The 27,745-nt window shown below is 37.9% G+C and overlaps 1 protein-coding gene across 1 annotated transcript in view; it reads right to left on the bottom strand.

Annotated features, from left to right (window-relative positions):
• TMTC2 (transmembrane O-mannosyltransferase targeting cadherins 2) overlaps positions 1 to 27,745 on the bottom strand; it is a 240,517-nt gene that overhangs the window by 98,478 nt on the left and 114,294 nt on the right. Inside the window, exon 3 of the mRNA XM_085045973.1 lies at positions 914 to 1,742. Coding sequence (XP_084902099.1) covers positions 914 to 1,742 — 829 coding nt within the window. The remainder of the gene's footprint in view (positions 1 to 913; positions 1,743 to 27,745) is intronic.

Raw genomic sequence — 27,745 nt, 5'->3', positions numbered from 1 at the left:
CTGATCCCTTCTCACTTCTGATGAACTGTGAGTAAAGAAGGCTTAGTCAATGTCTACATTGCACTCACAGGTGATATTTTGACCAGTCTCATATAAACTTGCATGTGTGCCAAGAGCAGTACAGCCAGACACTGTGGAGTTCAGGATCCCAGCTGGATCTGCCATATATGCTTGAAACCACAGAGCCACAGCTCAGTGTTGTTACTGATACCTAAATTAGCAGGTTTACTGCCTGTTTGGATGTGTTTACACTAGCTGTGGTCACATCTCATTACAGCATAGATATAACCTTTGAGAGACGTGGCTGGGCAATGTTACAAATGCTGATATTTATACATGAACAGGAAGGCATAAGAATTTGACAATAACTCTTTACAGTACTCATATGCAGGGGGAACTACAGTCATTTCCTAGGCTGAATTATATGACCTCATTTCCTCATTTTTATTATGTAGCATTGACGTTATTTGCATCAGATGAAATAAAGGAACAGCACTTCCCTGACACTGCCCTTTACTACTTCTTATATTTTCTGGTCAAAGAAAACAGAAATTTGGTACACATACAAAAATCTTCATTAGCAGGCTAGATACCGTATTCCAAATGGAAAAACACCAGGGTGGGCTCTGGTGATACTATTAATACATCTTTAATTTCAAAATAATACAAATGAAAAAGAAAGTATCCCCTTACCTGAGGGTCTCCTTTTCTCCATGTTAATGCCAAACTTGCAACACCTAATCAAAATGTATTCCTGCTTTTCCCCAGTTTTTTACTAATGCACATAACCATTGCAACTTGAAATTACATTTCTTAAAGTATCCTCTTTAGATGAAGCTGATAAAATAAGACAATTCAAAGGCAAAAACAGACTGGAATTAGTTAAGTATTCACCATAAAGAGCAAAAATTACCTTTAGCAGGGTTTACTTTAATCCCTGACCTATACAGCATCTCCTCATTCTGCCAGTCCCCATTCCTGACAACAGTCTTGAGTCCATAGAAAACAATTAATGCAGCAGTGGAACAAAAAACCAAGTTCTTCAGAAAGCGCTTTTGGGCTTTGACATAAAGGGCCCTGACACCTACTGTAACCAGCAGGCAGAAGCCCATACTAGGAACATACAGCACACGCTCTGCTATTACAAAGCCAACATAGAAAAATAGGTTTGTGGCAGGAACGAAGGGCACTATTAACAAAGAGAGAGACAGAATGACAATGTTCTCGGTTGAAGGAAGCTGCAGTTTCTGAATTTCATGCTTTTTTAGGCCATTCTCTTCTTTTGATGCAAAGCTTGACTTCACCTCCAGTGTCTTGTACTCCATCTCTGAGTGGCAGCTATGCCCATTTGCATTTTGCTTGCCGTTCATTACAGTTTTCCCATTGCATTCTCTCTCACTGCTGGAGCCCTTCAAGCTAAAGTAGGCAAGGAGGAGGAGTCCTGCATAGAAGGCCACAGTGTGTAGATTCCTCCAGTCACTGACTGCTTTTAGAAGAGGCACGGCATCCATAGACCAGTCAAAGCTGAGGGTATCTGGGCACAGCAACAGCCAGAGGTTCTTGGTTGGCAGGTAAAAGAAGGTCAGGGTACGTGTGAGAAAACTGTCTGAGTCAGCTGCTGGATTGTCAGAATTAGAAAAACTTGGGGGCTTGTTGCCCATCCAGTAGAAGCGAACACCCAGCAGTGCAGTTCCCCAGGAGGTCAATAAACCAATGCTGAAGAGCAGGGTCAAATTCTTTCTCTGAAAAAAAAAAGAGTATAAATCAACACTAGCTATTTAGTTGTACAAATTTTATCCCAAAAAATAATGAAGAAAACATCTGATAGAACTTCTTTCAGTAATGGAAACAAATAAAATAGATCTGCCTCTGACATTTGGACCACACCATGTTGGGGTATGTTGTTGAGTATAGACTAAAGGAACTGGTTCTTTCCTTTAAGCTGTACCCAGAGTGTATCAGAGTGAAACCTTCAGACATTTTAGGGCTGTCAGTCCTCGCTTAAGATTTAGTTGTGCAATGGTTTGGAAACTCTTTATTTTAGAAGAATTTATGGACTTTTACAATAGCTCCTATATAACCTCCCAAATTCTTTCTCTGTTTCTGGCTGTGACCAAAACACAAGTTTGCTTTAGCTAGATTTAAAGTCTAAAGGATGTTCCATTTTACATAAAACACAAAAGGTTTCACCTCAATATGAGGAAGGACTTCCCTACATTGAGAGGGCAGAGCACTGGAACAGGCTGCCCAGGGATGTTGTGGATTTTCCTTCTCTGGAGACACTCAAAACCCACCTGGATGCATTCCTGTACAACCTGCTCTAGGTGACCCTGCCTTGGAAGGGGGCTCAGACTGGATGATCTACAGAGATCCCTTCCAACCCTAACAACTCTGTGATTCTGTCATCTCAGAGCCAAACAGGTTTTTCTTCAAGCACACCACAAGTGCTCCAAAACCTTTCACATCTTCACACACAGCTAAATAACATTATGTGTAGCAGGCAGCTGACTCTGCCTACCAGTATCATCATGGCAGCAACATGAAGAATCTCCACTTATTTAGGGAGTAACTGAACATTTTCCAGCAGAAGCTGCTTCTTGGTTAAGTTCTGCTCTTGATTACATGTGCACCCTAAATGAAAGCTGGTTTACATTACTCTCTATGCTAAAATATGTGTATTTTTATATTTCTATTTCAGACGTCTTTTGTAATGAAAAAATGCCTTATTTGCCAAAGAGTTCCAGATACAGAGAATCTTTCCCCATTATTAGAAAGAATTATTTGTCAATCATTTTTCATTTTATTAGGCCTGGTTTTCCATCTCACACTACACATTCCTGGGATGATTATTCAATATTGATTTAGTTATTCAGATGCAGAACCTTGCAGTAGAATGTTTTATCTTATTTCTACAGAACAGCTCATTTTTCTCCTTTGTGGGAGGGACCAACCCTTGGTATCATGAATTATAGATGATTGTGTTATTCCATTTCAGGTCAATTATTAATAGTTTTCTACCATCAGTTTGCTGATGTTCTACTAAGAAGACACAGTCTAGTCATGATAATTTATAACTTAACTTATAATTTATCATGAAGAAATTTATTCCTTTTCACATGTATACAGAGTTCTTCGTTATGAAGTTTAAAACATTAAATGTCATTTCGATTATTCATTCAGTTTTGATACGGAAGAATTTAATGGAGGCATTAGTAGGGAACAAACAATTGTTTTATAACAAGTTATAATGAGAACATTTATGGATTTGTATCGAAAACACCTAGAAAATGCTGGCACTTTTTATACATTAAGTAAAGCCTGGGTCCACAGATTTAATTTGACATATTAATACCAGCTTGATTTACTAGTTTTTTAATATCCCGGATAATCCACAATTTTTGGTAATATATCAATCAAAACCCTCATCTACACTTCATGATAACTATATTCCCTAGAAAGCCTATTAGAACAACTTACTTTTATTTGTTAGCTGGATAATACTTCACAACTCACTTCTCATATGGTTTCATCCATGTCTGCCAAAACTATTTAAATGCTTTTAAGTTATAAAGCTGTGTAAACTGGTTATCACTGAACTAAGTTTATATTCGGAGTAAAAAGATTATTCAGATTTCATAGATTTGCATGTATGCCATCATAGTAAAACCTTACGTCCCTGGTTGTACTTGTCCTTTTATTCTCGTCATATTTTTCTACATGAAACTTTTTCTCCCCACCCTTCTGGCTCAATTATTTTCAAACTCATTTCCTTCAAACATACATATAAACAACTCTCAAATATTAAATGCGGCCTATTTGCTCTTTAATACATCCTTCTTACAAACCTCTTATGAGGGGCTACTTAGACAGAAAGAAGCTGGGAAGTCAAAGATGGTCTTTTTTGAGTTAGAAATTTAGAGCAAGCCTTTGCTGGAAGGCTACATACCACTCAAAAGATTAAGATAGCCCAAATACTAGGAAAATGACACTTGATTAACTTGAAAAGTGAGCTTTCAGGGACTGATTAGACTGCTTTGTTATTTTGTTAATACTTACTTAAAAACTGGAAGAAAATCTTTCTTTTCTGAAGTCCTAAGCATTGCACTTTTCAATTAAATGCTAGGAAAGCTCACATTACAGGGTTCTCTGACAAAATCACGTGAGAGCAGATATGCTATTCCTAATGGATAATAGTGAAACCTTCAAAAATCTTTCATGTCTTCCTCATATGTTAACCAAATACTAACAATTAAAAGTTTACCTCTTGTTCCTATCCCTAGAAATGTTAACAATCTGTAGCTCGAAGCTAATCAATCCTTACTGCTGGAGTAACTATTTGCAGCCTCCCTTTTAAGCATTATATTTAAGATCTCTGCGATCTGGATCCTTACGCTTGTTGGTTCTACAAAGAACACAGATTATCCATATACAGTTTTGTGTTTCATGCTGTAACAAAACTTTTTAAACTATTTTTAAAGCATTTTACATGACTTGCAAATGAAATATCTAAGAATTCACTCATGGAGCTCAGAGGTATCTGAGTAGGTTTACCACACCAGAATATCAATTTATCATGCTGTAAACACTAGTCAACTGGAGGAGGAGCTCTGGTAGATTATTAAGCTTAGTTAACTGACTACAGGAGTGAAGTGCAAATCTCCTGTTGTTGCCTCAGACACAAATGGTTTGCATTCTTCCCCAGATTTCAGACAACCCGTGTAACACTGACACGCCACTGTGAATTTTCAGATTTTAGAGGAGGCTCAGTCTAGCGCCAAGAAAATTTATCCTTAACACTTAAACCTCTGTCACAACAATTTAAAGTAGGATGCATTTCTCCTTTATCTTTTTTTTCTAAATTTCAAATCTCACAGATAGCATTGGCCTAGAAGGGAAAGACAAACTCATTCCCTCTTTTTCCTCTCTCAACATTCATGACTTTTGCTTAGCTTTTATCCCTCTGTGCTAATACAGTCACAGATAACGTGAAAGGTTTAGCATACATTTTGGCTTTACTTTCTTTCAGGCTTCGGAAGAAAATCATTCCAGCAGTTTATTAAAATTAAATAATGTAGCCAGTTCCCCAGTAGACTTTCGCCTGCAAATGAAGTGTTTTCATAATGAACTCTGCTCAGACAAGCACTTTCACTAGTAACTCTTCCTCTGAGCCTCCTGACAGCCAGTGCTCCTCTGATCTGATTGTGTACATTCAGTGCAGTCCAGCAGGAGAAGAGATCCTCTGTAATGCTTGGCAGAAAGGATTTGGATTACTATACTTATGAGTCCTAATCCAGCCCATCTGCCATATGTTTTGACACCCCCATAAATCCTCTAACCTTTCATGAGTAGTCATTTTCATCTGAGGAAAAAAAATGAGCACTGATTTAGATCAGACAGAACATCTCTCCTGCCTGCTAACAGGCAAGTACCAGCACTTCAGTTTTAGTCTTTGTGACTGTAGAAATCCTTTTCATCGCCCTATCAAAATCTATCTGCATGACCCACCCACATTGCACATTTCCCTTGCATTAAATTCTAATTCCTCACTTCATTATACTGCCCTTAAATAAGGCACTGCAGCAGATTTCTTCATTGGGCAGCCCCTGCCAAAGCTCAGTCATCACCTAAGTGGTATCCAAAGCATTTTCAAAAGATACTGCTCTTTTAAACTCACTTTGTCCACTTCACAAAGCAGCATTAAATATGGCACATGATCAAGACAGTCCAGATATCAAAATCATCACACACAAAATGTTATTTCTAGAACTCAGGAAATGCAGAGATGAAAGAAGATTTGTCATCAGGCATTACTCACAGGAATTTCTTTTCCAAATTAGAGCTCCTTAAAAAAGCATTGGCTTGAAAACTGGGACTTTAGTAAAATGCTGCCAGTTCACTAGACTGACAGTATCTTCTTCCGACAGTTGGTAGAGGTTCCTGGATAACAGCTCAGCCAAGTTGGACCCAAACTAGAATTCAAAACATATCCCCACCAGGAATGAAGCTATTTGCCACAACCCCTGCCGGGTCACAGCACTGAGATGGAAGTGGCCTTTAACGCTGCCTGGTCACCTGCCCAGTTTGTTCCTGCTTGCGTGACCCACTAAATGAGGTTTGCTCATTTTCACTGGTGATGCAACAGCTGGCCTCAAGGCTTGCCCTTCCTCAGAGCTGGAACTCTGTCTACAGCATGGCCAGTATTGGGATCAACTGCACATATTTAGCAACATTTACTTCTAGTATTATGACCCCACACAGTTCTTCTCCAGCAAGGAAATCAGTGCATTCATAAAACAACTGAAGATTGTCTGTACATACTTATATTGTAATTAGCCTGTAGCACAAACTAAGCAGTCCTTATTGCAGCTGACTTGCCTTACAATAATTTGAGTTATAACATTTAAAATTGCGAAAGTCTTACTCTAAAATCCTTAATTCTTTAATATTAATCTTTAATTACAAAAATAAAAACAAATAAACAAACAAAAAAAAATCCAAAACCACAGACTCTAACCTCTCCACTGAAAAACAGTTATAAGGACTACAGGGGAAAAGACAGACTGCATTAAGATCAGAAACTGCATGTATGACTGGAGATAGTACAAGAGGAGGAGGACTTGATAAGGACAGGAGAACAGAACAACGCAGCCTTGGAGAAGTAGATAAAGGATGTAACTTAGGCAAACAGAAGTCATGCAAAACACAAGCAGGATGCTGACTCAGCTCTGCAAGGCTGACAAAGCAGATGTTATGCAAAACAACGATATCGCACTTGCTCAAAAGCAGAGGTCAGGGAACTGCCACCTGAAAGGGATGCCGGACATTGAAGAGCACCAAAAAAACCCCAAAGAACCATAAAAGGACTTCTGATAAGGACTGTGACTATGAGAAATAAAGTAACACATGTATGTCAAGTAAGTGGGGATAGCTAATGAATATGTCATCAGTGTGTATGATAAGAACTCTGTGTACCTGACACTCGGGGCACTCAATAAGTGGAAGGATCCCCCAAGTGCCCAGCACTGAAATAAAGAATGCCTGCTTTGTAATACTCAAAACTGTGTTAGAGAGTTTCTATCTGGCTGATTTCAGTATAATAAATCTGTTTGCATGATCAGTGGAAGGAAAGGCTTTCTCTAAGCCCACACAGCTAAATGCTGTGTGATGATGGTGATGCTGTGGATATCTATGCAGAGTTACACCATCTATCTGCAGCAGCAAGACCTTTACACAGGAGACTAAAAACCCATTTAGACTAAAAGATATTCTCGGACTGCCAGCCCGCTCAGGGAGGCTGTCCAGCACTACTGTTACCACCACACAGGTAAACAGGTGGTCATCATACCTGCATTTCATTTAACAAGTATTGTCTCTTTCAGAGGTTTTGCAGTGAAGGAAGGGTGCTGCACTTCCCACGCTAGACAAAACTCTGAGAGTTCACTGAACATGCAAGTATGTTGTAAGGCAGAACTGGAATTCAAAATGCTTTTGAAGTAACAGAACTGTTCAGAAAAATAAACCTGTATAAAAGGCAGGGGCAACATGGATTGCTTAAAGCTACACAACGATGAGAAGTGGAACAAGTAGTGGCTCATCTTCAAAGAAGCATAAGGGATTATCACAGATCACAAGCAACTCTTTTAAACCACTGCTAGAAAGGAAAACAGTGTACTGAGAGTATACAAATGAAAGCACACCCTCCACGATATGTGAAGCAATCCTTCCACTCTTCTCAACAGTAATAAATCCTGAAAGGGTCTGGTATTGAAACAGATCTTTCAGAAATAAAAGAAGGAACCGGATAGAGCAACATGACAGAGTAATTTGTTAAAGTTCAAAGGGAACCAAAGGAAGATTCCAGCTGTGTAAAATGGAACCAGTTTGCTTCTGTCACTGCCACATGGAGTACAGAGATGGAGGACAGTCTCATAGATGAGTGGCACAGCTGAGGTGGGTAGCACAGTTCAGCACTACGCTTGCTCAAATTTATCAGCAGGCCTGCAGAGCCCCAAGGAGAAAGGAGCCTTGCCCCAGTCTCACTGGGAAAGCAAAGGCTGTACCTGCTGAATAGCTGGCCTGCCCTCTTGAGCAACAAACACACATAAAAATGAGTACCCACAGCCAAGTCTCACCATATAATTCATACCTCCTACATCACATTAAGTAAATCTCACCTGAAAATGCAATTTAGTAAAGCCCTGCTTATTTGAATGGATAGATATGCAGTTTTTCTTCTTAACAAAGTTTGTTTCTCCTGTTCCAGACAATGCTTAAGAAAAAAAAGAAACAAAGCGTAAAATGGCTCTTAAGAGCACAGACTGCAATCCTACCTACCTACTGCCAAAAATTAGAATGGCACATTTCAGGTTTCCTACACTAATAAGGGGGCAATAAAGGAAAATTAAAGCCTATGAGCTGGTTTAATATGGAGTGGGAGAACAACACACACTGTAAGAGTGTAAATAGACACATACTGACTAACGGATTTTATCAGCAAAAATGTCATTAAATCCCAGATTAAGCCTCTGGCAACTACTAAGCCACTTTACCAACCCAGTAGAAGAAAGTCATTAATAACCAATTTCTGCACATGGGACAAATAGCAAGTTGGCTCTAGGTTTGACAGAACAACCTCTCTAGGTGTAATAGAAATCTACCAGCTGGAAGCCTATCAAGCTACAACAGTCAGTAGTGGATAACAGGATTCTAGAGTGGCTCATGGATAAAAAGCAGCATCTTCTGTGCAGGTTTTTTTCTTTTTTCTCTTTGCCTACTGAAAAAAATCAAGGTGTTTTGGTTGTTTGATTTGTACTTTTAAAATATGTCAAAAGAACAAGCACCAAAGTAGTCTTGAAACTATACTCATAACAAAGAAAATCCATTATCATTTTGAACATTTAATTGTAGTTCTTCTAGTAAAGCTTAAAAACCTACAACATTTCGAAGAGAAAGACACAGTATTGAAAGTCTGTGCAAAACACAGAACCTGCTTATCAACTCAGAAGGCATTTCATACTATCAAGGAAGACTCATCTTAAGGGCATATGAGTAGTCACTTATTTCCCTTAAAAAATAAAATTTAAAGCTGATTTTTTGTGCGGTTATTTTATTTTCATATCTAGCAGTTTAGCAAGGTAAGGAAAAGACTATCAAGTGACTCAGAACCTACCTGTGTGACAAACTGAATACATGCTATGTTGTAACTAAAAAGTTACTTTAAAAAAATCTCACGTTCTTTTTACACCCACAAAATACATTTATTTATAAGAAGGTAGAGCAGGATAGCCAAAAGACACTCAGAAGTAGATAAGTAGTATGTTTGAAGTCAGTACCCTTTAGGAGTAGGAATAAATTTCACAGTATCAGCCACTTACTGGGCATTTATTTCAGACGCAGTGCTTATTATAAATAGCAGCCTGAAGGACGTCTCCTGCAGTCTGGATGCAATCTCTGTTTAATAACTTCTTTTTCTATGCTCCACTAGGATCACAGTTCAAAAAATGGGAAGGACAAAGAACTGGAGAAGCTAAAGGCAACATAACAATGACTAACAGTTTTGGAAAGCCTTAACAAAAGTGACTTACATTGAGAACTCCATAACTTCAAAATTCGAAGTCCCACCAACAGCAGATGAAAGGGAATTCACAAAGAATGCTGAAAAATAGCAGGTCACCACCACTGATGAAAAGCTTTGTTTGCAGGTGTAGTGACAGGAACTCCTCTCAAACTCCCAGTCAAAACAAGCTGTCTGAAGCACATCCACATGCCTCCTTTCTCACCTCATCTAGTCTTGCCTCCCAAGGAGCTACCCAAGTAGCTATGAAGCACTAGCAATAAAATTCTGGAGATATATATGCTTGAAAGTTTAAAGAATAATACACTGGAGTAAAAAAACCAAGAAAAACCCCAACCAACACCCCCCCCCGCAAATAAACAAACAACACCTTATAAAAGAAATTAAATTAACAACCTTTGTAAGACCTGACCAGTAAGTACTGCAATCTTGAGAAGCAAGACTGGGAAAATTACCATTTTAATAACAACTTCAGTTGCTCCTCTTTTTCATTAGATTGCTAGCTTTTTAATAGAATTGGTTATGGTCAAAGAATACTTTAAAGACGACAGAGCTTGGTGTGTCCTATGTTAATTACTGTGGACGCTTTTTGTATTCATTCCCTATTGAATACATGAAACAGAAATGGGAATGAATACCTATTAGAAAAAGAATCGAGAAAACAAATTAAACTTTTTGCAGCAAAAAGTCCTGGCTAACTACATAAGTAATTACTGCTCAATGATAGCGAAGAGTGTTGCAAAGATATCACAGGAGTAAAAATGCACAAATATAAGAATATTTAGCCAATAATGAAAACTGCAAACACTTCAACAGAAAATTTCCTCAAAAGTATGTCTGACAAAAATAACAGAATACCTTAAATAGGATGTCCTCTACTTTGTATCCCTATACATGAAATATGAAGAAAACAACATAAAAACACTGGTGTTAATTTCTTTCCACCCTTATTCTAGCTATCCTTGTAAGGCGTATTTAAAAGGATATTTAAGTATAGCCTTTTAAGAATACAAACTGCATTACTAGGGTCTGAATCAGAGACAGAGTTAAAGGTAAAGCAATTACTGACCTCTGTACTGCAAAACCAAACCCTTAACAATTCAAATAAAGAGAGATTAAAAATGGTGAAGTAGTATATGGATGACAAAACTTACTTCATGACATGGAATGTCATTACTCTTCATTAAGCTAATGTCAAGAAATGAAGCAGGTAGCAATCTCCTGTGAACCAATACCAAGCTACTTCTCAACTATTAGGGGGTGAAGTACTTAACAGAGGTCAGTTACTGGTACTGTGAGAGGTGTGCTGAAACCCCTTTACTAATTACATTAAACTTACTTGAAAGCCTGCACAGTTATCCTGTTTAGCTCAAAAAAAGATCTTTAATATTTCCTGTGAGGTAATGACCTGTGGTCAAATAAGTCTACCTGTAAAACAATCCAGCTTCTCTGAAGGCAATGACAAATAACATACTCTTTTAGAAGACAGGAAGAAGTTAATTTTTTCTTAAACACATTCAGTACCATTATCAAAACCTTTGTTTTAAATAAATTTCTCATTTTCAATAGCCAAAATAGAAGAAGAAGAGCAAATAGAAATCACGTTGCCTGCATGTACTCATCCACATTTACACACACACACACACAGACACACACAGAGCTAGCCTTGGTAATTCCTGGTTTGTCCAGGTCCAATGCATTGCATACATGTTTTGGGCTTCAAGGGCATAAATGCAACAGTCTTTTGTAAGCACAGCTCTGGTACAAACAGCTAGCTATTAATAAATTCATTCCAGTCTCACTAATGAGTGGAGTTTGGAGGAGCAGCATTTTTGAGCCATAAAGAGATGATTTATAATGAGAAATCACTCAGTAGGAAGGCTGAAGTACAGCAGTTCCCTCTGCAAGTTATCATAACAGAAAGCTATTTAATGAGTGTGGGTTTCTTCAAGAATTCAAAAAAGGTGAGATCTGGAATAGGATGTGTTACATTATGCAGACACCCACTTTACTGAACATTTCTGCTACAGTAAAACCACCAAAAGAAAAATCCTCAAAGTTGTTCCTATCTTGAGTTTTTGGCTTATTTTTAATAAGTTCTGTCAAATGTAAAACACGGATTTGTAGAGATTAGCAGATAGGCACAATTCAGTACAAAAAAAGTTGGCAAAGTTTAATGAACTAAACTAGGTTACCTAAGGTCAGGCACTCCACAGTACAAACAAGAAAAAATTGTGCCCTGAAGCAAGACACTGTCTGGCAAAGACACAGTAAGAGCAGACAGGTACCTTTCCTCAACAAGCTCAGGAGAGGCCTCAGTTACCTGCAGTTACCTGCTCCTTACACCACTCTCCACTGCAGGGGAGCACTAAGGGTGCTGATGACTCAAATTCTGTTACACACAAACCTGAACCCTCCCCCTAATCCACCTCCAGATCAAAGCTGCACCCAGCCTCATTGGAGGCTGATTAAATGATTAAAAAATAAATACATTTTCTGTAAACCATATGCCATAATCTTGATGCATGTGATGAAAACATAAGAGCTTTGCATGCTAGAAACTATCTACCTTGGCTTTCAGATTATATTACTGACTTTGCTGAGGAAGGATGCCAGCAAGAAGGTGGGAAGAAGACAGTGGAGCACAAGATGCCAGACTTCTTAAAATCAAAATGTAGGCATAACTGATTCAGGTTGCATTTATTTTCTAACTAGTAAATTTAGGCTGTGGCTTCTTGACAATAGGAGAATTTAAACAGTAATGATGCTTTGGGAAGTTTTTTCTTTATATTTTCCTATTGTTTCCATAGTGATCAGTTCCTTGTGCAGAGTGACATTTTGTCAGCCCAGTTGAGGGAACGCTGTATAAAAAGGAAAGCTGAAGAAAGTGGTTAACTTTGTTAAGCCATGACTGCTACCAGTGATGCTTATCAAAATGTGACTTCTAAGAATATCTCTAGGACAGCTGCAACCTTGCTATGCATGGTAAAAAACCACACACCCATCCCTGCTTCTTCAGCAAACTAAGACTTGTAATAGGAATACTTATATGAGAACAGTTATAACTGCTATACCTCAAGAAGTAACATTTCATTTTTCTCAGCCTTGAAAAATAAACAAGTTCCACTAAACAGAAGATACAGTCTACATTAAAACAAGAAGTCCTTGAGCTACCATGCACAAAAAAGCATTACATAGCCACAGAATTCCCTTCCACCTGACCGTCTTAAAAATATCCACTCTACACCAGCTGCTTGTTTTCAGGGTCACTACACAGGTTACCTAGATGTCATCAAAGTAAAGGCCCAAACTCCTGAATCTTTCAGAAAGCTGTGTGATGTATTTCCTTGTCTCTTGAAGTATGCACATCTTCAGCTTCATGATAATCCTCAGATAGCAGGATGAACTTCACTGCTAGTGTTCCTCTGCACTTCAAACCATCTGCCCAACCCACAGATCCTTCATCTGCACATCATTCCCCTGTCAAAAGCACCTTAAGTCTTCCTATGAAACTTTCTTCATTTATACCTCATAGATGGTATTGTTACACTCAAATCACTCCAAAAAGTGGATATTCATCAAAGCTTTGCAGTTAGTACTGTGATAAAATGCACCTGACCACAGATCAAGATGATGCTTCTGTCATGAGCTCTGACACAGATATGCTGAATGATATTAAGCAGATTGCTTAACCACCTTCTGTCTCCTTTTGCTCTAATCCTTCTACACTGCCTCTAAATTCACATATTGTATTTTTAACAGTAGTGGGAATTTGTAATTATGCTTTCTATGGGGTTTAAGAAGGTTCTACCCTTACAAATTATACAAATAATTAAGCACTACAGACAGCAGTGAACTCTTTTACCATGTGATCTGGAAATTTTCACCCAAAATGCTTCTGTTGCATATTTATCCAGCCTAAGTAACAGCTTTCAACTACTTTACTTTCGTATTTCTTTGCCCCTAGTGCCTTTCTCTGCTTTGGCCAAATATTATGTTGAAATGCAACAGTGATTTTCAAAATGGTGCTATCCACCATTTTATACCCAATGTATTGTAAAATCGAATATGATGGAACAGTGCATCCTAGGAAGCCCATGTACAATATTCACAGAGTCACAGAATAGTTTGGATTAGAAGGAACCTTTAAAGGCAATCTAATTCAACACCACTGCAAAGAGCAGGGCCATCTTCAACTAGATCAGGTTGCTCAGAGCAACAAAAAACTCAGAAGTTGTTAATCATTCATGTACTTCCACACTTTGCCAATCAATGAACAAAATATATTTCTTGACATTGCTTAGACAAAAAAGTGAGAATAACCTTTAAAGACTACGAATAATCACACATTATGGATTTACCTGACTAGCAATATTCATTTTAGTGATGAAACATTTGACTGAAAAGACTAACATTTTAAATTATGTACCTAGAATTTTCATTAAAATTCCTTCTTATCTACACAAGAACACAAAAATCATTAACCAAAATTCATTCAGGGACAGAGATGACATCTGTTAAATTTTTCAAGAGTCTCTACAAAGGGACCTTGAAGTTTTTCCAGTTATTAAAAACTATATTTTCCACAATTCACATATCTAAATAGAAACTAAGCTGTAGTAGTATTTATAGTTCTTTAAAACAAACTCTCTCAGTACTGTTGGGTTGTTTGTCGGAGGTGATTTCTGAGATTAATGTTTTTAATACTAGAATTATGAAAATGATGAAAATTATAAAAGCATCACAATGATGAAAATCCATTTTTAATCACCTACCAGCTTAAAAGCATCGACATCCCAAACATTTGAAAGTGAAATGCCTTAAAGCAGAGGCTCCACAGAAACCATCACTTTGTCAAGGCTAGTCTCCAAGCTCCTTAGAAACCTTACTTGTCTTAATTTCACAAACAGAAGAATTAGGCAGTTGGATTCTTTTTTAGAAGGCAATGTATTTTCCTTCCTTTTGTTCAGTAACTCTCCAGAATCATGGAAACACCCTCCTTTCCAAGGAGAAAACCAGAATATCCACATTTCAGTCTCTACTCATTATCTCTGATCAACTCCGGACTCTACAGACATTCTCTTCCAAAGACTGCCATGAGTACACATGATTTGAGTCCTTTGTTTTGGAGGAGACTTGAGCTATGCCATCTCACTGAATAAGTATTTTGGTCTCATCACAGTCTCATCACTCAGAGTTCACCGTGTGTACAGCAGCCCTGGTGTGCTAGAGCCCAAGTGGGATAAAACATCCTGATGACACGGAAGTGAAGATACATGGTAGGACAGGCTTTACAAACACTCTGCACATCAACTGGTCAGTGCATGCCTAAAAGGAGGTAAGGATGGTATGCAGGGACCCAATTCAATTGCAGGCAACAGATGAACCAGACCTCAAGACACAACTTTTGGACTTGAGTAATGCCATAGTATAGAATCAACTGTGTTTCTACCTCCTCCTTTGCATCTTGGCCATGGTTTACATACTTTCCACAAACTACAAGTATAAACAAAGAAGAGTTTAATCCAAGAGTTAAATTGAAGAACACCTCCTGCTGCCTGCAACAGGCCTCTCTTGGACTAGAGCATTAACAACTGGGGCTGACCTCACTTCTGTCAAACCCACATCAGCCTTTGAATCTTATCACAGAAATAACTGGAAGGCTAGAAAACCCACTTCGTTTCAATTTATGTTATTTACTTTCTGAAATCCCAGATTAAAGAGGTTTACATTCCCAAGCCCTGGCCAAAACCATGATGACTACATATATCGGTTTGGTTTGGGGTTTTTTCCCGTGAAAGCTGAGATTCTCACTGGGACAGATGTTACAAGTGTGTAATTCATCGCTCACAGTCTACCGTTCATGAATGTTTTGCTAAAAGGCTGTGGCTTGTCAGAGGAGCACGGGGCTGGCTGCTTGTCTTACCAGGCAATTATGCACTGGTTCAATTGGATGTTGGGAAGGAGGAGGGAACTACATCTCAGAGACAACTGAAGACTTTTCTAGAGAGCTACAGGAGACCACAAAGATGCAACAAGGGAAAAATAAGAGGATTTTCCCTTGCAAGGATGACAGTAGACCAGGATAAAACCTGCTTTCAAATGCAATTATTTGAATATACACCACCCAGCACGTATGCTGTCTCTTTCATAAGATTCTGCTTTATTTAAATATCTGTATTACCAAAAAGAAAAAAAAAAGGTTTAAAAAAGGTTGAAAGATTCCAGAAATATTTTAATGAAAATATCCAGACAGGACATTTCTCAGAGCACTTAGAAGGCATTACTGGCCTAAGATCTAAGCAGAAAATGCTGAGAAAACTGACACACCATTTGGAACTGCATGAGGCGCCTTCTTTCTCAAGATGCAAAGAAGTGCTTTCTTTTCTACTGGCAATAAACTATTCTTTCTACATAGAGGTTCCCATTTCTTCTAAAAATGTCACTGACCCTGACAGAAAGAAACCTCACTGAATTAAAGGCCAACTTGTCTTTACAGGAGATTTGATTTTTCAAATTGATAAGATCAACCAACACAGAGAATTTTGAAAATAATAGCAAAAACCTTCCATTTCTCTAAGGTCAGAAGCAAAACCAACATGGGAGGAAATCTGGCTACACAGAGAGCAGAGATTTAAAACCACGCCCAGAGAACTGAACAGTCTTTGTCTTGGATCTAAGCTAGGATACAGTCCTGGAAGGGGTTCCTCCAGCCCAGGACTGCAAACTGAGTGTGTAGGATGTTGAGTACACTTGTTCATGACCTGCCACTTCCCTACCAGATTCAGTTATTGCTTTTTAATCAGTTTCTTAAAGGACAGGAACTTGAAAACCAGTTTTGACTATTTAAGAGTCCAACTTCACAGGGGGTAAAAAAGTGTAAATGCAAATGCCTGTTTGTTTACAAGTGGTTCAGTATATCAGAGGACTAGTTCCAAAAACACAAGAGTGACAACAGTGGCAGCTTCATGAGGGGGAAGGTGGTGAGCCAGCAGAAATGCACATTAAGATTCTTTAAGTAATTCTGGATGAGTACAGAATAATGTAGGACAGCTAAGGATTTCACAGGAATAAAATTCTTTTCTGGAAAGAAACACAGATGTGTAAAAAGTGCTCAAACTTTGTTTTTTGAATACCCTGATTTGTTAATTTTTACCCTGAAGCTACCTGAAAGCTGTATTTTAGGCCAATCTACCTGTCTTTTAAGTATTTGCTAATTATTTACAAAGCCAGACAGTAGTGGACTCAAAGCAGGGTAGTATCCAACCTTTTCTGATGATGCAGCTACTATTATTAGAACATTAGCTAACTTCTTAGAAGGTAAATTTTCTTTTATCCCACAAGTGAAATTCATGTCGAATTTATATTTTAAAATGTTATTGATGCTAAGCATGCTGTCCTTCTATAGCTATAGCCTGGAAAAGGTTATTTTACAAACCAGCGAGAAAGAAAAGGTTTTCTTTTATATTTTAAAATATGGACTTCCAAACTCTGAAAAGAAATAGAAATCAAAAAATGCAATATGGCTTGCACAAATTTCAGCATTGTTTATCTCTTCTTGTCTTTCTGTGACAACATACAAGGTGAATGGGAAAAGGCTTGTGAAATTGAGAGCATGATTCAAAGAAAAATACACTTAGATGAAGACTTATGGATATATAAGTATGGTTAGACAAGGAAAAGAAGCGGCTAAGATACACTTTTTTCTTGAAATTTCATTTAACAAAGACTGTGCTCCAACCAAGTCACTTCGACACCTCAGCACAAACATGTTTCAGTGCCATCTAGCTAATGCTCAAGTTAACTTGCATCATTGCACAAGGATCATTGTTTTCCTGCAAATATCCCTTCTTCAGTAAAACAAAAAAAAAAAGAAAAAAATGGAGAAGTGGCAATTGTTTTTTCTTCAGATCCATCAGTGTGTTGAAGCATAAAGAATTTAGGTTGTTCTTGAAATACTTGAGCTTTGATGTATTTATGTGAGGAATGTTAAAAATGTGACCCCTAAAACCCTTTCTGCTGTGACTGAGCTCTTGATCTGGAGGGATCCACATGACTGAGTACTTTAAATACTGCTCTTTCAAGTATAAACATATTAGGTGTCATTACGCAACCCCTCTGTTCAACTATTTTGTGCCATACATTAATGAAAGATTTGAGACAAAGGAAAAAAAGAAAGAACAATAAAGGAAGACCATTTCAACTTGTTTTAACAAATGCAGAGTATTGATTTCTAGAGAAAAGAAATTTGTAAAAGCAAGTGAAGAAAGTATTTTGAAGAGTGGTATGCTTTAAATCCTCTGAAACTTCATTTTGCCTCTGCCACAGTATAGGTTTCCACATAAGAAAAGACACTGGCAGTCCTGAACATCATTGTGACTGTGTTAACACCAACTAAAAATGTGCAAGCTCTGTCTGAATTTTAATCAAAATTCTTCAGATTAAAATAATTTGACAGGCTGACACTTCTCCCTCCATCTCAAAACAGATGGGAGGAAAAATGGTTTCCTTACACTCAGCAATGTGATTTTATATTGTCTAAAAATCATAATTAAATCATAATGGCCCAGTTTTAAATCTTTATGGCTTGAAAGTGTACCTTTCAAACTTCTTTAGAACTACCAGACTAGCCTGCATATATCTGCTAAGTTATCCCATTGAAGACCTCAGAAAAGAATAAATCTATAACCCAAATATGCTTGTTTTCCTCTGCATAGTAACTACATTTTGGCTTGCAGATTGTGAAAACATGCAAAATGAATGCGCTCAGGAAAAAACCATCAGCAATTCCAAATCTCTGTTAGTGAAGTGAAAAATAAACAAACAAAACAAACCACCAAGCTGCAAAGTTGCAAAAGCACCAAGTACAAGATTGGGGATCATTGTACACAAGATCAAATACAGGTACTAGATAATTCTTCAGTAAAGTAACTCTTTTAATCCTATGTTCTCTTTTTGGTAATATTTAATTAATTTCCCTTCACACACCTAGCAAAACTTTTTACCAGTAGTTTAACGGGTTTCTCAAAGGGCATTGCAAAACTTTTCAGGAAGGATATTCTGAAAAATAAGAAATGACACTGAACATAACATGGGTGGGATTAAGACAAAGTACAGATACAGAAACTTGCTCCTGAGACCCGCTGTGTTTCCTCAAGTTGAGCAAAAGCAGCACCTAAAAGCTTGCTCTTTCCTTCCCAGCCCTCCCATGTCAGCCCCAGCTCTGCCCACCTTGATTCTCAGTGCAATACAGACCCCTCTTCTCTCCTCACCCTTCCCACAACCTGTCACAAGTGAAACTCCCTCTTTAGCATCCAGCTGGGACAGCTCTTCTCTCTAGACTGGTAAGGAGTAAGGGAAGAGCAGGACAGGGCAGTAGTAAGCATGACAGGGCAGAATGAGCCTTGCAAAGCATGTGTGTGACAGTGAAACAACACTCCCTGAAAAAAACTGAGCTGGCAAGTGGACTAAAGGTGAGGTGTTCAGCACAGTGACATTTTTGATAGATTACACTAGTTTAGACTGAAGAGCAATGTCAGATACAAATGGCAGTAAGAGCACACATACAGTGAATTAGCAGGGACCCAGCTGGATGAGCTGCTAGAATAACTATTTAAGAGCTCTCCAATTCTGCAAGGCATACAGACAATCTCCACAACACCTAAAGAGACTACAATTTCTTTCATCGATTTGGGGAATTTCAGTGATTTGGGGTTTTTACCATTGTAATTGTAAATGTGTTTGGCTGAATAAAACAACTGTTCTTCATCTAACCATGATAGTTTCCAACTGACAATAACCATCAGCTTACACAAACTGATCTGCTTTTGTCAGTTAACAACCTTCATTGTTTCATTAACATTAACTGCTTAGGGATAAGCCTGAAGTTTCCAGCAGAGTCTAAAGAGGGTTAAAACAGCTTTGAGAAATCCAGGCTTAGCTTTTGGGGTGGATATACAAATGAAGAATGAAGGAAGCTACTCGGAGATATTTTTGGTTGGCTAATCATCCTTATGTTATCTGAAGTCCAAAATTTCCCCTAAGCCTTCACTGGTCTGTACTTGAACTGTAAAGGGAATGAAAAAGAAAAAGCATTACTGGATATGTCTAATTGCTGTTTTCACAGCCATAACCACACCTTTTTGACAGTACTTCCCATAAAAAGGAAGATATTACAAGGATGTGAGCAACTGAAAAGTCAGAAGAATCCCATAATTCACCCAATATATCTCAAAGGTCTCCCACATTCCTCCACTGCATCTAGAAAATGAAACACACAGTGAAGAACACAAAGAGAAATTTAGTGAAAAACAAACAAACAAAACATATGCTTAACATGAAAACACTAGACAGAGATGTGCACATGGTACTTGGACATGGAGCACTGCTCAGAGAAAACTCACACAATACTTTACCCTGGAAACAAAGTTAAAATACGAATATGAGCCTGGAAAGTGTAACATATATATCTGGGAATGTAATGCGTCTTTTAGGAATCAGCTTAGCTTTTCTTACCTTCTCATGTGCATCTTAGATCCCATTTTGTACAGCCAGTGGGCAACTAGAAAGAACTTGTGCAAAATGCTGCTACCTTCCCAAAATTTATCGTAAGACCCTACTATCAAGGAAATACTTTCATGAATAACTTAAAGCAATGGTGGACATACTCTTTCCTACATCATGTAACAAGCACTTTGTACACATTAAACACAGTCTTGTATGAAAACCTAAAGAAGATTAACAAATTTCAGAAATTATTTAGGAAGTGATTGTCTGACCCCATACAATTTTTCCACAATGACTGAAAACCATCAGTATGTGTTAATTCCATTGCCAACACTGACATTCTTAAAAACACCTTCTTCTCTGTTGACCTGTGAGATTAGACAACTTGTCCAATGGATTAAAGTAATTGTATTAATTCCTAGATAAATATGTCTAGTGGGAATTCTGCCTGGTTTGGCCATCATGGCTGAGCTGAGGCACTTCCATCAAGTTGTCAATCATAGCCAGATAAGGTTCCAGGATTCATGACCCTGCTGGGAAGTGCTGGGTGGTGCTTTATCAGGTGCAGCACTCATACAGAGAGCAGGAGGAGGGAAGCAACAGGGGAGGCACAGGGCAATTTTGTGGAATCTGACCTTTTGCTTTGGGCACCAGCTTGGATTTTTGCCTTGTCCCAGGTGGCCAACAGTCGTGCTATTTTATAGAAATCTTTTGTTAAGTATGTGTGAAGTGTTCCAGTGCAAGTTCCTAATGGATTGCACATCTGGCATAATAGGCAAGCATGGTCCACGTGAGGCCCCAGATTTGCACACCAGCAAAGAAGCTGTACAGGTGGAAAAAAAAAACCTCTTTAAGAGAAAACCTCTGCTGTGCCAAACTAACTTAGCTGCAGCAAAGAGTGAACTGTTGATGAATAACTGCAAGACTTCTGTTGACAGAAGCATGGAGATAGGAGAGGTTTTCATCACACTATGGTGGCCAGTGCAGCAGAGAAAGCATGAATGAAGAAACTTACCACTGAACAGTACAGATATTTCCTCCAAAAACTACGATATATATATATGCAGATCACATTTCCCTAACAACCAACATATTTCCAACCTTTACACTGCTTTCTTTGTGGTTATTGTAAATTATACAATTTGACAAAACTGATTGGGATCTGGTAAAATTAACCTACATAAAAGAAGGGGAAGATCTACCCCATATTTTAACTGGCATTCCCCTTGAAGGAATGAAGGCTTAGTGTGCTCTGAAGGAGGTAGATGAGAAAAGTTACTAAGCAACTCTTATAATGGAGTCTAATTTAGAGTGTAAAATTACAAATTGAAAAGTTTCCATTTTACCACTAGACAAAATCACCATAGTCTGAAATTCTTCCAACACAAGTCCTTTTCTTGACACAAATTCATCTTCAAAATTTTAAGACTGAATATTCCATATATCTTTTTTTTCTGATTAAGTACTATTTGGAAAATTTCTTAGTAAAGGAATCTCACAGACAAAAGAGATGACTTCTAAAATTGCTGGTCTCTTAGAAACTTTATAAAAGGACTTCATTCATACTTGAAACCTGAAACCACAAATAGAGTACGTCCTTCAAGGAAGAGGAATTTACACCATAATTACCATTTACAGACAATGCCATTCCTTTCTGTTCCTCACCCTGAATTCTTGTGAGCTGTTTAACTGTGCTACTTCCAATGTATCAATAAACTTATAGCAAACCAGACTAGAAGCTAAGCCTTTTAGAGGATAGCTACTTGGGGAAATCATTGAAAGAGTCTACTATTATTATTCCTAATCCACAGAAAAAGAATCTAAACAGAATAATGAACTTGTTTAGGATAAAAATAAGTTGACAGAACCTGACACTCTTAAAAATCCTTCTCATCTTGCCACAGCAGTTTAATGCATGTTGGTAAACACAGCACATGGAAAGTATTTTAACAGAGATACTAAAGAAAAGAGGGGAAAAGGCAAATATTGTCAGATGCCCCAGGGCAAAATCTACACTTTGAAGTACTGCCCTGTGACATAAACATTCTTTTTACCGGTAAAATTCTGTGCCAACCAGCTACAAGAATAGTAGTCACATTATTTTGCCCTCTCCTAGTCGTATTTTCTAGAACTGACAAATGTTTCTATAACTATTAGGAAAACAAAGCAAAATGAAACATATTATTTTAAAATATTAAAGCATTTTAAAAGCTGCTAACCATTTTCAAGAATCATTTCCTGCAACTACAACCAATTATTTTATTTTTACAGCAAAAAGAAACAATTTTTCTTTGAAAGCTCTGAAGTAGCTTTCGAAAAATTATAAGGAATTCAGAACTTTGATCAAGTAGCCACAGAGAACATTCTATACTAAACATTACAATGAAGAAAAAAAGAGGGGGAAAACAATTGCTAATTATCATCTTGGTAATATTTTTAAGCAGGCTGGCAAAACCAAAGGATTAAGTGACTCTGTGACAAACAAAAGGTTAAGTATCTCTACTTGACAGTGATTTCTAAATACTAGAAAACCTAAAGAACATTTTTAATAGCTACTTTAAGTATTTAAAACTTTGGCCACAAACTGGGCAATCTTTCTTTCTTCTGGGCAAATGTTAATTGATGAGCATTTCTCTTCATACTGTATAAAATGAACTTTCATGTACATAGGATCCAAACTTTCCCAAAAACTGTACACAGACTATTGGTTTGGAATTCTCATGCAAAATCAAGAGAATGCAAATTATAAGAGAATACAACATGATTTGGGTCATGGTGAGCACAAGTCTATATGGAGAGGACTGGTTTCATAGCAATTGGAGCATGCCTTGAAAAATTTAAAAAAAAAAAATCAGACTGAAAACACACCTTCTGACAAACCCTATTCTATTATTTGTATCTGAATATTTTGAATTAAGAAGAGTTTGCATATCAGTGATGATGATCAGTTTTCAATTCAGATGTTTCAAAGGAATACCTCCCTACTTCTACCTCCTTCTGCCCTTGGAGAGTAGGAATATGTATCAGCATTCCACAAAAACATATGTATTTCTGGAGGAGTGAGAAAGAAACAAACAAAAAAACTGTAAGCCATCTACACACAATTAGTTTGCAAACATTAGCTTTAATGAAGCCTGCTTTCCCCTGAATGCACATACCATGGCAAGAGACTGCATGCCTGATGCAATGCAGTTTGTCTGAACTCAGAATGTGTTGCTGGTGCTTGGATTTTCAGTACCTAAAAAGCTGCTCCTGAATTGTTTTCTCTCGGGGAAACTTGTCTCTTTTCTATTCCTGTTACAATTTTAACGAAGCTTGTAAGTGCTTCACCTTTGAGAACACTGCTCCTCTGTCAAATTGGCTTCTCCTAGACTGACAGGCACTAAAGTAAATAAGTAAAAAGATGGACAGAAATACCAAGCATATTAATGCAATCTGTGTGTCTTTTAAAATAAGCTTACACTAAAACTAGTTTCTGAGACAACACTGTCCAGAGACTGTTAATTTGCTAAAGATCCTCTGTGAGATAGACAATTGGCAAATTTTATCTGTAGTTCAGGAATACTAAACCTGTTTTCCATCACTTTATGCTCTGTGCTAAATTTTGACCTAAACAACGTTTACAGCTAGGCTATAAACTCTAGCAATAAGCTCGGAACTAGAATCATGTTTGTTGAGGCCACTTTAGGAGGATACTGGGAGGAAAGTATTAACAATGTTATTTTGTTGAATAGGTAGGGAGAGGTTGAGATGGCTAAAAAAGCCAAGGTTCAAGTTTTACCAGGAAAAGTTTTGAAATTAAATTCCTTCTGGAATACAAAACAGAACTTGAAGAATTAGAAAAGGGAGATACTCAGAAGGAAACACAGTTATGCTAATCACCTGCAATTGCCAAACATGGGATTTGATATATTTCTATTTTTCCAAGTCATAACAAATTATGTGCTTCCTGTACTTGGGACAAGTCAGGTCCTTGTATCTTTGAAGCAAGCTCCAAAATGTGTTGTCCCCTGGCCCCTCCACACAAGGAATTACGCAGATAAACCAGTCCCTTCCCTTGACTCCTGGAGCCCCCAATGACTGTGACAGACATCCTGGTGCCCTTTACAGTGCTGGGCTGACAGGATGGCATTTGCCTGGTTCGTGCCTGAAATGTGCTACCAGCAGACATGTGTCCACTTGCGGATTAGACACTAGAATTGTCAGCTTAAGACTTATCTTTTCCCATTGAGTTTTCCTTAAGCTAGCTCAGTGATGCAGATCCCAACAAGCTTTACTCCTGCTTACTAATTGAGAAGTGCCCTGGGGTCTGAAGGCTGCATTATAAATATAGTGACTGATCAACTTCCATTAATGATGTTACCTTCAGACTGACAAGTCTGGTTTGAAGCGGTATCATACAAAATGTTGTTCATAAAACAGAAGGCAGGGGACTTCAGCTTTCTGTAAAAATGTATCATAACATTCACTAATTTTGAGGGAAGATATTTTCCCTTTTAGGATTGACGGGTGGAGGAAGTGAGAAACTCCTGGTGCTTCACACATATTTTTATGATGATTTTCTTGACAGGAGAGAGACATGACAGCATAACTTTCTGAGTGGTTAGTAATATCCAGAGATACACAATAAAACATTAAAATATGCTGAAAGCTCTTCAGCTTATCCCATGAACTCAAAAAAAATCTGCTGTCACTCAGTTGTCTAGGCTTTCTAATCAGCTGTTGTTTAACATTTCCCTAAATAATACTTGACAGTATAAAGTAAGATTGGTCAAATACATTTTAAAATCCTTCTTTGTAATAAAAAACTCTACTAGACCTAGAGAGAACATACACACCATTCCATCACACTGACAAAGTAACTAACTCTTCTCATGGTTGACAGAGATATGTGGCAATTACCAGGTCTTTCCAGTTCAGCAATTTTTTCCTACTTCTTTTCCTTGCTGGAATTTTAAAGATTATAATTTTAGATAAGACTTCACACTTTTTGTCTTCAGGTTATCATTGAATAAATTAAAACAAGAATAAAGAGTTGGGGCCTTGGGAAAGTACGGAGCTAACATGAGGGCAATTAGTTTTTGTCTTTCCTAAAAGAAATCCTTCTACAGCAAATTTACATGTAATTACAGAAAATTTGGCATGTATAAATTAATTATGTTTAGGTTTGGTCTGTATGACATTGTTCTTCTAAAGCAAAGGGCTATTTTGCAGAAACTAGTTAAATAAAAGTCTTATTCACATCTTGGCCTGATCTTTTGTGTGTTTATGGCAGACTTTGAACTGACATGTCTTGTATTTTCACCTCTCCTTCCTTAAGATTTGCATTTTTATAGGACATCTTTCTTCTGACAAAACATGAAGGTAAAGACAAGATCCTAAGATATCAGACTGTGAATTAGGAATACATTCCACTTCCACAATTTATCTATTTTTTTTTCCTCCTGATGATAAACCTTTCCAATCTGACTCTGTTCACACAATATAAAACACTTCCATCTTAACTTGAAGGAATATTTCCACAACCTGGTCTCAGAGAAATTAATTCTTTTTTCAGGTTCTCATTGCTAGAAAACATGAAAAAATATTCTCTTCAAGCATTATATTTATATTTTTCAATTATTATAAATTAACAGTCAACTCAGTCAACTCTGTCACCATTATGCTAATCTTGCATTTTCTAGCTTCCCTTATTAACAGAAAAGTATCTAGCCCATGATTTTATACTGCTTTTGTATGGTTTCTAACTTTTTTTACCCATAATTATTTTAAATGGACAAAATTCTGAACAAAAGTTTTGGCTTTTAATACTAAAATGTTATATAGCAAGAAATAACTTCCTCTTGCATTCTGGCAGAGTAACACAGCCCACAGAATCTATTTCAATGACAGTTTCTCTCCTACTACAGCAACCAGACATGCAGGTTAAATTCACTGATCCTTATCTTTAGGAAGATATGGCAGGACACAATTTCACAATTAGAATCTTCGAATTATTCCTCTTCTAATTCTGGTTTGTATTTTGCAACATCACTACCCAGAATTTCCTTACACAGTTGTCCCTTTTTCAAACAAATCCCCAGCGTTAACTAGCACTTTCTTCAAACAAATTTTCATATCTACATTTCTAATCCATTTCTGGTAATAGTTCCTAAATGGTTGCATATATCCTCGTAGAATACAGAACTATAAACCCTCTTTAATGCAATCCCAAGGGCAGTCTTCTGAAGTAACAGCTAATAGCATAAGTAAGCAATACTTTGAAATGTTAAGTGGAAGATAGGAAGGGCAAAGCTGCATCCTGACTTTAGGTATGGTAATTATTTCTTCTACCTGAGCGAACATCTGTGATCATTAGTTTTAGATTACAATTTCTTAGAAGCAAATCACTCTGATTTCTTAAAGCCACTTTGAAATTGCATATCATTAAAATTAGGTCAATCCTTCCAGTTCCAAAAGTGTATTTGAGCACAACAGAGCACCTATTAAAGAAACATTTGGCAGCATAAAAGTTGCAGCAGATGGGCAAGGTGCTAAGAGGCACAGGGGTAGAGTCTAGTATGTCAAAACCAAAAAAACCCACTCTTTTCAGATCTTCTGTCCTAGTAAAAGCATACAGAATCACAGAATATGCTGAGTTTGAAGGGACCCACAAGGATCATCAGGATCACCTCTTAGCCCTGCACAGAATCATCCTCAAGAGTCACACCATGTACCGAAGAGCACTGTGCAAATACTTCTTGAATTCTGTCAGCTTGGTGCTGTGACCACTGCCCTGGGGAACTGTTCCAGTGCCCAACCACCCTCTGGCTGATAAACTTTTCCTAATATCCAACCTAAACCTCCCCAGCACAACTTCAGGCCATTCCCTAAGGTTCTGTCACTGGTCGCTAGAGAGTAGAGATCAGTGCCTGTCCCCTCTCTTCCCCTCACAAGGAAATTCTAGACTGTAGTGAGGTCTCCCCTCAGTCTCCTCTTCTCCAGGCTCAACAGATCAAGTGGCCTCAGCTGCTCCTCATATGGGTTCCCCTCAAGGCTCTCCTTTGGACACTCTCTAATAGTTTAATGTCTTTCCTACACTGTGGCACCCAAAACTGCCCCCAGCACTCAAGGTGAGGCTGCCCCAGCTCAGTGCAGAGCAGAGCAGGACAATCCCCTCCCTTGCCCAGCTGACAATGCTGTGCCTGATGCTCCCCAGGACAGGGCTGGCCCTGCTGGCTGCCAGAGCACTTACACCTAAGTAGGTTTTCACGAGGACTTTGTATTCCTGCAAGCAGCCTATGCAATTCACAATTGGCTGTACCAGCCAGCTAATGGCAGAATAGATCAGCTTACCAAAAAAACTGTGTAGACAACATCATAGATTTAAATTTCCACAGCTACTGACATTATCAAAGGGGGAGGGTGGGGAATGAGGGAAAAAAATTACTTATTTCCTTTAATGCACAGAAAAATTAGTTACTTTAAAAAGACTTCCAGTATTTCTAGTTAGAAAACTTTGGAGGCATTTTAACTGCACCACTTCATGTTGACAGGCTTGGAAGACATCTGTTGATGTGAAAAGCAACATGCCTTTTGGGACTCACAAAAAGGTTAAGCCTGCATTTTCAGAAATTTATGTTTGGGGCTCTTTTAAACACCTTTTTCGAGAAAAAAATATTAGCA

This window comes from Lichenostomus cassidix, chromosome 1Aa (genome assembly GCF_008360975.1).
Source record: "Lichenostomus cassidix isolate B80296 chromosome 1Aa, HeHo_3.0, whole genome shotgun sequence".
Taxonomy (NCBI): domain Eukaryota; kingdom Metazoa; phylum Chordata; class Aves; order Passeriformes; family Meliphagidae; genus Lichenostomus; species Lichenostomus cassidix.
This window is presented reverse-complemented; position numbering and strand designations above follow the sequence as displayed.